Source organism: Glarea lozoyensis (genome assembly GCF_000409485.1).
Source record: "Glarea lozoyensis ATCC 20868 chromosome Unknown GLAREA7, whole genome shotgun sequence".
Classification (NCBI taxonomy): domain Eukaryota; kingdom Fungi; phylum Ascomycota; class Leotiomycetes; order Helotiales; family Helotiaceae; genus Glarea; species Glarea lozoyensis.
In genome coordinates, this window is record NW_007361002.1 from 3184432 (window position 1) to 3200963 (window position 16532).

General features: G+C 47.3%; 6 protein-coding genes across 6 annotated transcripts; 4 read left to right on the forward strand and 2 right to left on the reverse strand.

Moving 5' to 3' along the window:
* Positions 1 to 2157: 2157 nt before the first annotated feature.
* Positions 2158 to 4254, forward strand: GLAREA_02236 (uncharacterized protein; the record flags this gene model as incomplete). The annotated part of the gene is made up of 1 exon (XM_008089452.1): positions 2158 to 4254. One exon carries the CDS (start codon positions 2158 to 2160, stop codon positions 4252 to 4254), a length of 2097 nt encoding a protein of 698 aa, XP_008087643.1.
* A 2118-nt stretch (positions 4255 to 6372) lies between these two features.
* Positions 6373 to 8351, reverse strand: GLAREA_02237 (FAD-linked oxidase, C-terminal; the record flags this gene model as incomplete). Its single annotated transcript, XM_008089453.1, has 4 exons — positions 6373 to 6552; positions 6662 to 6843; positions 6927 to 7983; positions 8046 to 8351. 4 exons carry the CDS (start codon positions 8349 to 8351, stop codon positions 6373 to 6375), a joined length of 1725 nt encoding a protein of 574 aa, XP_008087644.1.
* Positions 8352 to 9199: 848 nt separating this feature from the next.
* GLAREA_02238 (uncharacterized protein) lies at positions 9200 to 9975 on the forward strand (the record flags this gene model as incomplete). The annotated part of the gene is made up of 4 exons (XM_008089454.1): positions 9200 to 9284; positions 9490 to 9662; positions 9711 to 9749; positions 9877 to 9975. 4 exons carry the CDS (start codon positions 9200 to 9202, stop codon positions 9973 to 9975), a joined length of 396 nt encoding a protein of 131 aa, XP_008087645.1.
* Positions 9976 to 10329: 354 nt separating this feature from the next.
* GLAREA_02239 (uncharacterized protein) lies at positions 10330 to 12061 on the reverse strand (the record flags this gene model as incomplete). Its single annotated transcript, XM_008089455.1, has 4 exons — positions 10330 to 11159; positions 11210 to 11619; positions 11707 to 11827; positions 11920 to 12061. 4 exons carry the CDS (start codon positions 12059 to 12061, stop codon positions 10330 to 10332), a joined length of 1503 nt encoding a protein of 500 aa, XP_008087646.1.
* Positions 12062 to 13117: 1056 nt separating this feature from the next.
* Positions 13118 to 14765, forward strand: GLAREA_02240 ((Trans)glycosidase; the record flags this gene model as incomplete). Its single annotated transcript, XM_008089456.1, has 5 exons — positions 13118 to 13174; positions 13228 to 13369; positions 13419 to 13451; positions 13509 to 14092; positions 14151 to 14765. 5 exons carry the CDS (start codon positions 13118 to 13120, stop codon positions 14763 to 14765), a joined length of 1431 nt encoding a protein of 476 aa, XP_008087647.1.
* Positions 14766 to 15208: 443 nt separating this feature from the next.
* Positions 15209 to 15724, forward strand: GLAREA_02241 (uncharacterized protein; the record flags this gene model as incomplete). Its single annotated transcript, XM_008089457.1, has 2 exons — positions 15209 to 15304; positions 15377 to 15724. 2 exons carry the CDS (start codon positions 15209 to 15211, stop codon positions 15722 to 15724), a joined length of 444 nt encoding a protein of 147 aa, XP_008087648.1.
* Positions 15725 to 16532: the final 808 nt, after the last annotated feature.

Genomic DNA, 16532 nt, shown 5'->3' on the forward strand with positions numbered 1-16532 from the left:
CTAACGCTTTACGCGTGTAGGGACGTGCTGAGGTGGAGGGTCGATCGAAGAGGGGTTGGAGGGGTTGGATGCGGGAGGGAAGGGATGGGCACACCGGCTTTTGAGGGGATTCAAACTTAATTAAACGTGCGAGATGTGTTTTCATATTGATTGTAACAAAAATGGGTTCACAAGTGAAGAACATTTATATTCGCTGAGGAGTAGAAAAGTTTCTGTTACCGTAATCGACAACTTTGGTCGTCGAATAGCACGGACCACTTCACGATGCTTGACGCGTCAAACGCGAAAATTACGCGAGACGCGTCGACTAAGTATGGCGGTAGGATCGGCTTCTATTAATTGGAGTGAAGAGGTGGAATGTTGCAGCTGCTGGGTTGCAATGCTAAATGAAGGAAGGAAGGAAGGAAGGAAGGAAGGAAGATGATCTATTCGTTTGTGAAGACATTGGGAGGGACTATTGAGAACGGGAACTACAATTGAGGGTTCAGATTGACAGGTACAAGCCCCCGTTAAGCTCCTCGCTTTGATATCAATCCACTTGGACCACTTCCCTACGTGCGTTGAATCAAGGGTCAAGGGATCTTTCCAAAGTGACAGTGCTCGTTGATCTTCTGTCACTGTCAGTCTGACACTCGGCTTGGCTAAGCTTGACTTAAGATGATCGACTGGTCTTTGCTTCGAATTCTCCGTAGTGGTGAGTCCAGACTTGGAGATATCAACTCGCCGTTCCGCTTCACTTTTTCATTAGCTGTTGAGCACCCAACAAGTTCAGCTGTCTCTCCCACGAAACAGCTTGGCTTTCCTTCGCTAAGGCACTGCCTTTACACGTTGAGCACTTTCGCAGGCCTGTTGAACGACACTCCCCTCCACTTCTGCAGTTCCCTCTCCATGCGTTTAGCTACATCAAAATCCATCTAGCACCTCACTGCAGCACAGACATATCCTCATCATTGGCCCTCCAACGCACAATATTCATGCTTTGACTGCCCTTCTGCTGCCACTCGGATGAAGCCCAACTGCCAGCTGATGCACACGTTCCCAATCGAGCGATTAGAGAGGGGATTCCAAGGCACTCACGTGACGTCTCACCGACTTTCTGGCCAATCCCGGCACGTGTCGCGTCCGGGCCCACACTGAGAAGCATGTGATTCGTCAAAACGCGGTCGATTTTTCACGCTGCTTCGACCCTGTTGGCTGCGCGCTACGGTGCCGGGCTCCCCACTCAACGCAGCTCCCACGCACTTGCACTTGCGCTTTCCTGGACTTTTGCTCGGCTTCGTCTCTGGTCTTGTCGCTCTCGCTCGCTCGTTCTCCACGACTCCACGCCCACGCTCACGCTCTTTATTTGCATCGCTCGCATCCACCAAAACAACAACAACCCACTTCTCGCCACCGACTCTTGCACATTCCATTCTCTCGCTGTGTCTTTCCTTAGAGGAGAAGTTTGGAATAGGAGGCCGTCCATCGAATCCTTGCGTTACTAGAACCAATATCGCAAGCGCCAGTAGGGCAAGGAGGAAGCTAGATCGAGGAGAAAAGAACCATAACAACGCGATAAAGCGAGCGATCTATCCTACACTTCTTCGCATCTAATCCATCAAACCAACAACACCGACCGCACTGTCCTTACACTCGATTCACGGCGCATCAATTTCCCTATCCTCCACGCGACACAGACCAGACGGCCGAGTCGCAATCGCACGACGTCTACACCCTCCGATTCGAAAATATCTTCGCAGAGCCTCATGCATCATCCGTGAGAGCCATCTACAGACGCGGCGCATTCCTCACAGGCTTTAAGCTTGAACCCGTCGATAACCTTATCCGCACTACTTCTATCGATAAGATTGACGATCGACACGCGAGTGGGATTCGATCTGTCACCTTGTCGCGTTGCCCAACTTCAGCTTCGTGGCCGATTGCGACCTGACCGAGTCCACGTTTCGGATTTGTTGAGGCCTTGAGTTGGACGCGAACGTTGGATCGCTTGGTATTGTGCGGACGTTGAGATCACTTGCTATTGTGCGAAGGTTTCAATCGCTTGCTATTGTACTCTTCTGTACTATAATTTTGTAGCTACAATTTGGACGACATTACATCAGAATCAGATCGGTTTCATATCTGCGACAGCATTCCAGCGCGTCAACCACCTACACAATGTTTTATCAACAGTCAAATGCGTCGACGACGCTTCCGAGAGACTTCCGCTTCCATCACGATGAAGGAATCCCACAAACGCCAGAACCAACGACGATGGCAGACGAACTACAAGCACCATGTGCACCGCGTCCTGCTCGTTTGAGGGTGAAGAGGCGGAACATTTCAAATCTTCAAGCGCCGACGGAACAATTTCTGGCTTCGGTTGCAGCTGCCGATGTTCCTGTACCTACGATTGAAGTGAATCACTCTTCTTTACCTTCTCGAACAACTGCCGGTCCTTCATCATTACCGCATGTGAATATTTTCGAGGAAGATTCGGAAATGCCAGACTCAAAAGCGAGCCCTATCGGCAATTCTTTCCTCCTAGCTCCACATCAGCCTTATGGCAGGATGGGCCTCCCGCCACAGACTCCGGAGCCCGAATCAGTAGCGGAACAGGAGTCTTCAAGACCTAGTTGGTCCATGGGTGGTTCATTATTTACTTCAAACGAGGATCAATTTCCCCGACCAAATTCAGCAATGTCGACCGCTTCGGAATGTTCAGATGACTCATTCTACAGCGGTGGTCCACGATCACACCTCTCTCAGTCTGAGGATGGAAGCTGTACGAGTCCAGACTCGGATGTTGATGACCCTTTTCAGTTTCCATCAATGTCGCCATCGCTATCAAAAGCCAGCTCTAAATTTAATTCTATTCGCCTTAGCGCACCAGTGGAATTTGCTCCTCTCAATCAGAACTTGAAGAGCAAAACGAGAAAGAACGCGCCATGGTCCAAAGCAATGAGCGCTCATCTTTGGTCCACTTACGTTCTGTACTTGCAGGATCCGACAGTCACACCATTCAGGGCTAACGGTGTTCCACCAGAGGGTGTTTGCCATCGTGTCGCCCGAGAAGCGAAGAGAAGTTGGAAAGGGCCTCAAACCACCACTCAACGCTCCCACATGAGATCAGTGGCTCTATCTGAGATTTCAGATAAAAGTGGCAGTCTTACACCAACCCCCGAAACTTCTACCAAACTCTATGCACAATGGCCACATTCCAGTGGTGCAACTCGAAGTCATCTTCGAGAGCTTTGCAGAAAGGAAACTACTGCGGTGCAACGGCATCGTCATTTCCAATCTCGGAATTCAACGCCGTTTACTAGAGCTAAATCATACGATTCGCCTCGAGTTTCCGAGTCTGGTTCTGGTGCATCGACGTTCAACACCAAGGATATTGCTCTTTCATTAGCGACTAGCACATCCTCGACGATGCAACCGGATGGACCATTAGCTAGTCTTGCTCAGGATGCAGGTCCGACGCCAAATACCGAGCTTTCATCTCGATCCGTATTTCGACCTTCGGTTAACGAACCTCCGGCCTCAATTTTTGATCTCGATGACCCAAGGGTTCGTAGACTGTTAGGCTCCCCATTTATTAGAAGAACATATGGTCCAAGTTCTTCGCAACTTCACAGACGGCCATCTCCTCCACGACATCTCTCGGATACTTCTGCGCCAAGACTTCGTTCGCCTCTTCGATTCGATCAGCCTAGGTCGTTGAATAGTACGCAAAAGAGACGTGCTCAGTATTCGTTAGATGATGAAGTCACTCCAGGCCCTGGGCCACGACCAAACATTCTTGACCAGAAGCTTTTTGGAACACCTTTAGGTCATTCTAGACGACGTGTAAGATCGCGTGGTTTCAGTCTTGGTGATGAAGCTTTTCGTCAGAATCTTTCTGGAGTGTTTCGTCGGCCACCACCGGAGTTCGATCTGGCCGGTAAACTTGGTCTAAATCCAAACGAGACACGAACTCATTCTCGAGGTCTCAGTCTCAACACCTCATCCAACTCACCATTTCTCCCACCCACCACCATCGACCCTCCTCGTCTCGGCTCCCCATTCACAGAGACCGGACCGAATCAAACTTTCCCTCGAAGATTGTTTCAGGATTCCCAGTCCACGATCCGACGAGGTGCGTTCGCGACGATGCATCAGAGTCGTCATTCGATCAACTCATTCGATTTCGGACCGAGTCAGCAGCAGAGTCGGCTTGAGCGGCTGGATGAGAAACTCAAGGAGATTCGGCAGAGGGAGGATAGTATGAGATGATACTCTGCTGAATCTTTTCTGCTCGTTGTTTATAGATTTTTTCTTTGACTTGGTTTGAGGGGTTTCCAATGCTGCATTTATCTGCATTTGCATATTTCATACAGAAGGGGTTTCAACAAGCCATTTTTTTCTTTTCGACATTTTGTTTCCTTTGTTAGGGGGCTGGATTGGAATGGACTGGGATGGGATGTGTTATGACAAAATGACTGTTACGTTTTTGGGCACACAGCACAGAGGATATCTATGTGGAAGTTTCTTTACTTCGATTCTTGTGGCTGGCTGAAGCTTTTGGCGGAGCTGGCTGGTCTGCGCTTTTTTTTCTTTTCGTTGTTGAGAGATTGAGCGGGGTGGATTGGGGTTTTAAGAGTTGAATATTCGACGTGATGCCGAGGGGCTTGCGAAGGTGTACAGGGTGTAGGGTGTAGGGTGTACAGGTGAAATGACACACGCTTACATATGGGATGGCAACCGAGATCTGCTTTTTCGTTTGTTTGGATGGGATTGGCGTGGAACGGGAATCGAATGGAATGGGTTGGACAGGTTGATGATGTTTATGATGAATTAACGATGACGGTTACGTTTTTGTGGATGAAGATGTTTTTTGTGGAGGGGGGTTAATCTGGGCAGGGATGAAGGATGGGGGGTTTTATGATTGATGAGTTTTTTGAAGTAGGCGGGGGAAGAAGGGAGGAGAAGAGGGGGGTTGTAGATAGATGAGGATGATAGGGAAGAGGAGAGGGGGGTGTTTAATCTGAGATGAATACTATTGCTTCCAACTCACCGTTCTTTTGTAGTAGTGAAAACATGGGCATCACAACCAAGAGCACGCCCTCGCCTCGGTCCATTCCAAGTAGCTTTTGTACAGTAACAATACTAACGAGGCCCGCCACGGGGTGGCTATGTGGTTTCGTAGCGGGAATTTTTTTAGGGGCTAAGGTGTTTGGGGTATCTGTCCATTCATCTCGTGGATACATCCTACCCTTCATCACACTTAAGTATCTTTTCTCTTTCCATGGTCTAGCAATCTTACGCGCGGGTCGTTGGCCGTAGGGTTGTGGTCGGTGTCAAGGGGTAGCTAGACGGCATGGTTGTAGAAGCGTCAGATAACGGGAGTAGCTGGTCGGTTGGGCGAGAGAGGGCTTTGTGGGAAGGGGAGATGAGAGGGGAGGGGTGGTGGGAATGGCCGTGGTTCTTTTTTGAGATGGGAATGTTCTTGTTAGGAAGTTGTTGTCAGGGGGAGAGTTTAGCTGGGTGGTTGTTGGGTAGATGGGTATTTGGGTATTTTGCTTAGAAAATGGTATTTGCTTCGCGCTGTCGGACGTTAGGTTGTCTGTGCAAAGGATGGTAAGGCGTTTCTGGGTTAGGGACGGGGGATTAGAATAGTTAGATAGTAGAATATGATGGTTATATATATAAGAGATAAGCGTTAAGCTACAGAGATACACAAAATAGAGAATAATCCAAGTTCGTGCATGTCTTTGCGGGTGCGCTGGAGGCTAGACGGATATACTGTGCTCTTACCGCGGCAGTAGCGCGGTGTACGTATAAACGAAATACCAAGGATTCTTCGTAGCTCGTCTGTCACATCTGTTTTTTCGTAGGTGGGGATTTAGAAGACTCGTTGGTTGGTAGATGGAGAAATATAATGAAATAATAATATATGTCGACGACCCACACAGCACCAAATAAACATCGTCTATTGCAGCACCCCCGATGTCCCAAAATCCATTACAACCAGTAGCCGGCCTGTCAAACCTTCTACACCCTGACTAGCGAACAGCATTGTATCGAGAACAAGGTAATGGAAATTCTGCCCTGGGTTACTTGGATGGGGCTTCTTTCCGGTGGGAAGAGTGACGTGTGGTGTAGATATGGCATTCTGTAGGCGACTTCTTGATATTGGGCGTGCGTGATCAGACAGCGAGGTGAAGCGGAAATCTATTGAAATGAAGTCGCGTGCGAGGACGTATCCTGATTTCAAACATGTCAATTAGTTCAGCTGGGATTCTATTATCTTGGTTACTTAAAAGTGACATGCGTACATTGTCTGAATCAACTTGTGATAAATACAATAACTAGCCTACTCACTCCCTACATTTACATTTTTAGATCCACCTTTTATTTCTGCTGCCATTTCCAAACTCGACCCGTCGCTGTTGGTGTATCGAATATCTTCCCCGGATTCAAGAGCCAGTGCGGGTCTAATGACGCCTTGATACTCTTCATGACGCCCAGCGTATCAGGGCCGAGTTCCTGTAGGAGTTCTGCTTTTTTGAAGAGGCCTATGGAGTGTTCGCCCTGTAATAATCAGTATTCCCGTCACACGCAAAATAGCAAGAGTCGCTCAAGTGTGAAATGAAATAAGCCACCGAGGGCGGAGTAATAGTGAAAGACATAGTCAACTCACACTCGAAGTCCCTTCCATCTCCAAAGCCTTCAGGGTCATCTTCTTCACGTGTTCGGTGACAGCAGCTGTTTCTGCGGGATCGTTACGATGGTACATGATAGCCTCGTGGAAATTGCCGTCGCCGACGTGGCCGACGATTGAGGAGAAGAGACCTAGGTCTTTGATGCCTTTTTGGGATTCCTCTGCGTTATACCTGTCAGTCCAGTTTGATATAGAGGAAGAGGGGGGGGATATAGGGTGTATAAGTAAAGGGAATGGTAAATACCAATCATATCCGCCAACCTCGAAACAGGCACCGCAACATCCGTCGTCCACAACTCCGTCCCCTCAGGCCTCGCAGCCAGTAAACTCCACAACGCCTGTTTGCGTCCACTCCAAATAACATCTCCCTCCTCCTTACTTCTCGCGAACTCGAAATCACTGCCCTTATGCGCAGCTACTATACTTTTAACCTCCTTGATATCCGCCGCGATACTCGCCTTGGATCCAGAGAACTTAAAGAACAACGTCGGCGCCTCCTTCCAGAATTTCGGCGCTGTATAGGCCCCATCATTGAGAACTTTCATCTGCGTCGCATCCAGATACTCAACCGCCGCGACCTGCACACCCGCACGCATAATACTCGACGCCGTACTCGCCGCATCACGCACACTAGTAAAAACACAAGACGCAACACCACACTCCCTCGGCACCGCCGCCAACCTCAACGTAACCTCCGTAACCAGCCCCAACGTCCCTTCAGACCCGACAAACAACCCATTCAGATTATACCCCGCGGCCGACTTCCGCGGCCGTCCACGTGTCTTGATGATAGTGCCGTCAGCAAGCACAACCGTCAGATTCACAACCCAATCTTTCATCGTGCCGTACCGGACCGCGTTCGTGCCGCTGCAGTTTGTGCCGACCATGCCCCCGATTTGCGCGCTGGGGCTGGGGTCTACGGGGAAGAAGAGGCCGGAGGAGGAGATGGTTGTGTTGAGCGAGACCCAGTTGACGGCTGGTTGGACGACGACGTCCATGTCTTCTTCGTGGAAGGCGAGGATCTTGGACATCTCCCTGAAGTCGATGGAGATCCCGCTGTAAGGAGCGGAGAAATTGCCTTCGAGACTGCTGCCGCCGGAGTAGGCTGTCATGGGGACTTTGTATTTATGGCATATCTGTGCGATTTTCGATACCTCGTCCGTAGACTTCGGATACACAACAGCAATAGGCAATGTTGAAATATTAGCAGGCGACCACTCCGAATACCCGTGCTGTTTTAATTCTTCTTCATCTCTACTAATCGCGTCTCTCCCAAGAACAGTTTCAATCTCGGAAATCGCCTGATCACGTGTCAGTTTCATCTCCCATTGATTTGTTCTTATATCAAAGACTAGACACATACCTTCTCCATCTCCTTCACACTCGCATACCGCGGCGCTCTAAATTTATCATCGCGGTCGTAATCCACATTCAGCTGCTGCATCTTCTGATACGCTTTCCCGGCTGTGAAAGCGAAACTTAAGGCGCAGCCGAGCGCGAGCGCGGCTTTGGGCGTCCATTGGGAGGGTGCGGGTTTTGGTGAGGGGGGTTCGTAGGGTCGGTAGGGTTTCGATTCGAATGTGCTGTTGTGTCGCCGGCGTGGTGTGGAGGGATGGAGGCGTCGTGGTATGGAGGGGAGGTTGCGGAGGGTGCGTGATGAGAGGGACATGGTGATGGGTTAGGGAAGGGCCATGGATGGTTTGTGTATGAGAGAGGTTGAAGGTTGATGGGGTTGCGATGATACCAGTACTTTGAGTGAGTGAGTGAGGTTCAAGATGTTTATGAGATTTGTTGACACCGGACCCCTGTTTTGTATGAAAAGTGGGGCAATGGCACGAGAGCAACTATCACAGAATTATCAAAGAAAAAGGGTTTCTTGACATTAAGATAATATAACATTTCTTAGTTGAAGTAATCATAGCATCTCAATTTACCGGGATACTGGAAAGGACCTCTGCTTTCGTCTTTATCTTCGGGTCGTGTTTTGAGTAGGAGTATACACGTATATACGAATTCTCAAACTACATTGTTTCTGTGAATTTCGATATTATGATAAAGTACCATATAATCCTACTTACTCAGAAAGCTCTCAGAGCTCTCACAATACTAATTGCATAATGATTGTGCGATTCGGTTTGACTTTTTTTGAGAAACTCGGCCAAGTACGCCAAAGTCTTTTGTGAAAAAAGTCAAAAGAATATTTAACAAAATCGCAGGTAAACTATAATCCATCTTACGTGGCTTAGTGAACATCCCGCTAATGAGCACTAAATAATCGAGACCTTCAACTGACGATACTGGGACGTTTAATTCAAACTCCCGTTCACATGAATCATAATCGGTCCGATCCAGCCCGACGCCGACCTCACACCCCCAGCTTCTATCCACAACCAACAACATACCAACACCAACATCCCCTCATCTAGCATTCACTCAATATATCTCGCATCCTACCTCATAGAACCACATAACCCCCTCTGATCCTTTCTGTACCCCTCATATTTCATAACCAAAAACATGTCCGCAATACCAGTAATTCTCTGCGGAAAAACCGCACAAATAGCAGCAGGTGTGACCGCAGGCCTAAAACCAGAATTTAATGGTATTCCCTCCCCTTTTTCCTCCTTCACTCGTTCCCTCCATACACATTGTACCATTAAAAGCCTCAATATCAATCTTCCCCGCTCTCCTTCATAATCTTCTGTTAGAAGTTAGCCCTACACCCACTATACCCCCCTTTCAACCTCATCTCAATCTCCCGTTTCTCGAATTCGAATGTGATTGTCATGATGACTTACAATAATTAGTGATATCAACACTCCTCTCCCTCCCCTCCGCAAAATCCACCATACCGAGTCTTCTACAGACCACACCCGCCAAAGCGGTGGTGTGCGGAGGAGGTTATTGTGCTGAGGACGTAGGTGAGATGATTAAAGCTTGTGAGGCGGGGGAGGGTGTGAGGGGGGTGGGATGGTATCGGGTGAGATTTAAATTCTTCCTCTGATGGAAATAGAAGCTGATGATTTAGGTGGATTCGACGATTCCGAGTCCGCCTTTGGGACCTGCTGTGAGTGTTTTCCTCCTCCTATACCACCTACATCATCCCTTCAGCATTTTCTCCCCATCATTGCCGGTGAGATTTGTAGTGAAAGGTAAGAAGTATATTGAGAAAAGTGACGGCTAATAAGATATAGTATGGCAAAGCCGTAGTCGACCGGTTCAAAGCTAGGTTTGTCGAGGTAGAGGAAAAGAAGGAGAAAGTTGGGGATGGGCATGAGACTTTCTTGTTTTGAGGTGTGCTGGAGACTAGTGGTGATAGTGATGTGGAGAGGATAGATCAGAGCAGAGATAATCGTGAGATTCGTGTGCAAAAGTTTAGTCGATTTATTACGTGATATGATTGATGTCCGAGAGACCGAGCTCCTCAATGAAATACGAGATGAATCAATCATTCTTCATACCACTCAAATGTTATGACGTGTTCAATCTGAGAGGTATCCTAGATCATGTCAACATTTTCTTTTCGCACACGTGGAACACGCAATCGACAATTCCGGGATATTCAAATGACTCAAAGTGTTGAAAGGTACTCGGATTTTTATTTCAACGGTACTAGATACATAGTCTTATCCTTGCGAACTTCCCATCTAGCTACCACCTCTCGGAAAAGGCCTCGAATGCACCGGCAACTTAACCTTGAAAACCAACGCCTGACTATCAAGGTTATACCCCGACGGATCTTTATACGGCAACTGCCCAAAATGCATCGCACCATCCTGCGTGATAAAATCATTATCACTAACACTGAACACGAACCACTCATCATCATCTCCAATCAATCCATCTACAGGTACCATGCCGATACTCTCCCACTTCTCGTTAAGCAGGTTCGCGTCTTGAGCCCCGCCGTTATGGAGACCGAAACGGTTGAGTTGGGAGTTGAGGTTGAAGTCGATGAAAGGGCAGTATTCGGCGGGTGTGATGCCCGGTTTAAGCACGCCTTTCGCGGAGGCGATGCTGCAGGTTGCGCAGTCGTAGGTGCTCCCTTTGATGTCTGTTGCGGTGTCGATGTTGATTATATCGATATGACGGTACAGCGATTCCGATGAGGCTGCTCCATGTCCAGCGTTTGAGTCACGGGAAAGAACGAAGAATGAGCCGTCTTGGATGTTGAAGAGTTCGGATTGTCCTGCTACTTTTGAGTTGGTTGCGTCGACGAACGGTAGTGGGACGACGAATTCCCGGGCGTATCGAGGTTTGGAGGGGACGGAGATGTCGTATTTTACGAGACGGACATATCGACGAGATGGGTTCTTGAGTCCACCTTCTTGGTTTGCGGCGGTTTGTAATAGGAGATAGAGGTTTCGGCCGTCTCCGGTTATGGCCATGCCTTCGAATCCTCTGTTGTTTGAGCGACCTGTAGGATTATCGGCTGCGTCTGCTGAGAAGGACTCGGTGCCATTGCGCATTGGAATTACTAGTCATGTTAACAATCAAGCAGAACAAAGTGTGTTGATGAGTACATACTGGCATCATTTGGGCGTATGGCAGCAAGCATCTTGCCGTTACTGTCGAAATGATAGGCGTATGGACCATACTCATCAGATATCCAGAAACTGCCATTTGCACCAAGAGCTAATCCCTCGCCATCGACAGAAGGACGTTTGCCACCTGGTCCAGGTCCTCCCCACCCATCTCCCACGATAGTCGCAGCAGGAAGATCTGGAAAGCCTGGGTAAGAGAGATGGCCGCTAACATCGGCGTCTAGACCTGTGGTGGGCGTGACTCCGTCTGGTGCGAAGAGGAGTAAACTGTCGACATATGTGAAAACTAAGTTGTTTCCAGCAGGTTTTGTAACAGTGGCATCCGGGGCAGGCTTGAAAGCGATAGTAAACTTATGGATACGTGACTGGTAGTTTAGTGTGCCTTGTGTATTCCTGTGACTGGGTTCAGCTTGAGGCCATAGAAAATCGCGGTCATATAATCAAAACTCTCAAGCAAGGGTAAGGACAGACTTTACTCACCATCCTCGATCCGGCAAAGCATAGAGGATACCAGTGTAGCTTCCATCCGGGAGCTTTTTCCATTGTGCTCTATCGAGTGCAATAGCTGAACCCCATCCGCCTAGAGTGTCACCGAATTTGTCTATTTTGAGTCAGTACATCAACGAATGTGGAGTTCTTTTTTCACTTTCGGAAAGACATTGAGATATAGATATAGAATTCTTGAACACTAACCTCGAGCGTTACTCGGTACCAATCCGTACCCTGCAAGAGAGTCATAAGTGTAATTCTTTCCACCACAGAGAGTCTTCGCTACTTGAGCTGAAGTTATTCCAGCGAGCAATGTGACTGCAGCGGCTGCCTTGAAGAAAAACATCATTACTATGAGCCAAATAGAAATGGATGTCCTAGAGTATTTTATGAATGGGACATTCTTGACTCTTTATAGCTAACATGCAAGCCATTTCCCAAAGAGGATGGTCGATATATCTGTATGCGGCTGATGTACTACTTGCCCTGGTAGTGGCGAATCCAAGCACGAGGGATTGATTGCTCCTGCGATCTTGGCCAATCGTGTGTTCATGGTCCCTGAAAACCCGGGGTTATTCGAGATTGAAAGCTGCACGGAATATGCTTTCTTCCAGGTACTTACATACTCTAATGTAACCCTCCCTGGGAATACATTTTCATTAGAAACAACAACAGTAAATCTTGAACTTGAAAATAGTAATCCATAAAAGACATCATCCTTCTTCAAAGTTGTAGAACTCCAATCCGATCAGATTCGTGCTGTAAATCATAGTCGTTGATCTCGCAAAGCCACGTTGTGCTGTTGCTTCATCTCATTGGCTTACATCGCTGGCTCTCCTGCAGAATTGCGGACTGAAAGATGGCGACAAAGTGGGTGACCTGCAGCTTGGCTTTCCAGCCTTGAGTGACGTTCTCAGTCTCTGTTCTAGCTCGACAGCACGTGGGTTGTATTTGCGCAAATTTGCGATGTTTCCAAGAAAAAGGAAGGAAAGAGGTTGTGGATGCTCGAAGAAGGAGAGGATGTTGAAAAGAGATTCAAGACCATTCCTATAAAAGATTAGGGCGACTATCACGTGATTGCCCCTCCATCTCGAGAATCTTAAACATCAATTGTCGCATCGTCGTCCATTCTTCCCCACAACAACAATGCGGACACATGAGAATCTCGTTATTTTGGCGCTCGGTTACAACGAACCTTGAGAAGATCAGAACATCATGCAAAAAATTCGTGCATCAGATGAAGCCCCTAGGAGTGCTCCAAGCGCGTCTCCCATAAGATGAACGCGAAAGTCGCAGTGCGACCGACCGCGAGTCTTGATTTCGAGGATATACTTCCACTCTTTTTCGTTCTTTTCAACCTTCTCTTCTACTTTCCTACTTACACTCGCTACTTTTTGTCATCATGTTATTTAAGTTACTCTTTTTCGCTGGCGTTGTGGCGGCCAAAGTTCAATTTATGGTACTGCTCTCATTTCGATCAAATGTAATCTGCTCGCGATTGACTTCTTTTAGGGGATGAATATTGCTGGCTTTGAATTTGGTTGTGAGATAGATGGAACATGCCCGACAGGTTCTGCAATTCCTCCTCTCTCGGATGGACCCGGCCAAATGCAGCATTTTGTCAAGGATGATCAAATGAATATTTTCAGATTGCGTGCGTTGGATTTCGCTGAGATGAAGGCCTTGTCGCTGACTCGTTCTAGCTGTCTCATGGCAATTTCTCTTGAACAACAAACGTTAGTATTGCTAGATGAGCACTCAGCGATTCATACTGACGAAGTTGATTTGAATAGTTGGTGGTACACTTGACAGTTCAAATATGGGAAAGTACGATAAACTCATGCAAGCTTGTCTTGCAACGGGAGCATACTGCGCGATTGATCTACACAATTTCGCAAGGTGGAATGGGAAAATTATTGGCCAAGATGGAGGCCCAACGAATGATCAATTTGCTGATATATGGAAGCAATTAGCCATAAAATACAAGGCTAATGAGAAGGTCATCTTCGGACTCATGAACGAACCTCATGACGTTGATATTATCGCATGGGCCACCTCATGTCAAGCAGCCGTTACAGCGATTAGAAATGTTGGAGCAACATCGCAGATGATTCTTCTGCCAGGCAATGATTTCACAAGTGCTGGAAAGTTCGTTGCCAACGGAAGTGGGGCAGCTTTGCTCGTCGTCAAGAATCCCGATGGAACGACAAACGGCCTCATCTTTGACATCCATAAATACTTGGATGTTGATAATTCGGGAAACCATGTCGAGTGTACGACTGACAACACTGAAGCATTTGCAAGTGTGGCACAATTCTTGAGAGAAAATGGGAGAAAAGGTCTTGTTAGTGAGACAGGCGCTGGGAGCACGGCTTCGGTATGCCTTCTGTATTTTGCTATTTAATTTGATTTAGACGTGCTAATAAAATTCCTAGTGCTTCACTGCATTCTGTGCACAGAACAGCTTTATCAACCAAAATTCTGATGTATATCTCGGCATCATCGCGTGGGCTGCAGGTAGCTTTTCTACGTCCTACACCCTCAGCTTAACACCAACAAAGCAAAACGGAAAATTCGTGGACAATAAGTTGGCGTCGCAATGTGTAGTTTCCGTCTGGCTAAACGCCCCCACTGCCGTCGTCACCTCTGCGGTCGTTTCCCCCACTTCGTCAAGAGCAGGGCCATCGACCAGTGCCAGTGCCCTCGAATCCGCAACAGTGATCCAGCCTTCTGGTTCCGTTACATCTTCAAAGTCAGTGGCTGCTGGCACATCAACTACAGTGGCTCTGATGCAGACGACTGCTGCTATTGTTCAAACCACTAACATTCCTGGACCGGCATCAGCTTCGCCAACATTTGCAGTGGTTACTACCGGCCTTGTAACTGCATCCAGGAACACCTCGGGAAATGCAGCAGGAACAGGAGATTCAACTTCGTCGGGGGCTGTGGCGACTCCAACATTCCAGATATCTGGAGCAACCGTTACTAGTCATCTGCGTAATAGCTTTGGGATTGGACTCTGCGGTTTCTTTGTTTTGATATTGATTTAATTAGATTCCTCTTGCTCACCACTTTGATTTTGAACGATAATTTAGCCCTGACTCAAATCGTACCGTGCATGCGGTCACTGGCTTATAGCACATGTGTCGATCCTATGTTGTTTCAGATTCCCGTCTTTTGTCGTCCCTGGTGTTTCTTTCGACCCTGACATCTCTACACACTCATCTTCAGACACATGTACTCACTCAAGAGGACTCAAAGCCTTGATGAGTGTGCATTCCTCCAACTACAAAGAGCATTTGAAGTCACAGAGACAACACTGGCTATGCTCATGAGTAACCTGACACTCAGCTGTTCCCTATAAATTCTTCGTTCGCCCTCTGTGCTTCCAGAAAACACTTTCAACAGAAATCGTCCACATCTTGAAGACCAACAAGACCAGCCTCGAATAAGATATACCTGCTGATACTCGACACTCATAAGCTACCTGGCCATGTCTAGACAACCTCCTGTCAAGAGGCCTGCGCTCATCGGAGAAGAAATGGAGAAGTGGATTAAGGAGGGTTCTAGCTCTTCAACCGTTGATAAGGTATGTCCCAGCTTCGGTGAAACTTATAGATATTTTCACGACCACATGAGACCTGTAACTGACGAGTACCAGCCGGAAAAGAAAACTGGTCCCTATCTCCTCGACGACAACGCATTTGATATCACTCCCACTGACGGTCTCCACGGCACTATCTTCTTTCGATACGATAAATCGAATGATAAAGTTCACGCCACGTATCGTTGCCCGGCAAAACAATGCGATAAAGATAGCGATAGATCTGACAGAAAGAACAAATCTAAGGGCCATGTCGTTGACCCAGGTCTGGAGAAATGCGACATGTGCACTAAACCGTTGTTGAGTTCTGGGGTTGATAAGCAGAAAGCTGCAGAGGCAACAGCTAAGTTCAAGAAGATATATGACAAGAGTTATCGACGTTTCTTTGACGGCCGGGCCATTTAAACGAGTCCTACAAAGATGAAATAGTAGATGTGGTGGATGAACGGAACGATAAATATGGGGCGTGAGTGGAGGAGTTTTGGTTCATCGTTACTGTAGATATATTACTTTTTCCTAGATACTATTCTAGATTAATACAATCTTTTTATGTGTTTTAGTAATTGTACTGTGTATGGCATTGAATGTGAGACATATTGTGTGATGCCACTTACTAACATCGAGATGAAAAATTTGAGCTTTCTATCTGACACTGTTCGTTCAAGAAAAAGAATACCAATGATGAGTTCAACTTCGCCTTCCAAGAAAAAAGCATCTGATCATATCGCCCTTTCGAAAAGATTTTTCAAGGAACACGGTCATTTTGGGAACAAGACCTGAAACCGCTATCTTCATGATCATTGCATAGCTCCACGCGGACATAGTAAACATCCTTTTCCGTCGCCTGGCACACTCATCCGATGTTTTCATACTTCCATTGCATTCACATCACGCCAACAATCTTATCTATTCATCCGGGAAGAATGAATGGAATTTTTCTTTTGTTAGTCATCTGATATACCTGGGGTTGCTCAAATGTTATTGTGATTTGCATAGACGATATGATGGAGTCAAATCTGGTGAGTGTTCAACTTTCTTGAGTGATGAAGTGTTGTGAGTTTCCAAAATCTGGGAAGTGAGTATGTTGTCACGGACAAAGGGGGTTAGAAGTCATAGAGAACGAAAATGTGTGAGAATTGGGTCTTGGGTACTGGGTATAAATTCTTTTTCAATTTCTTTTCGAGAGAACATCTTCAACAAGATCTGTGCAATA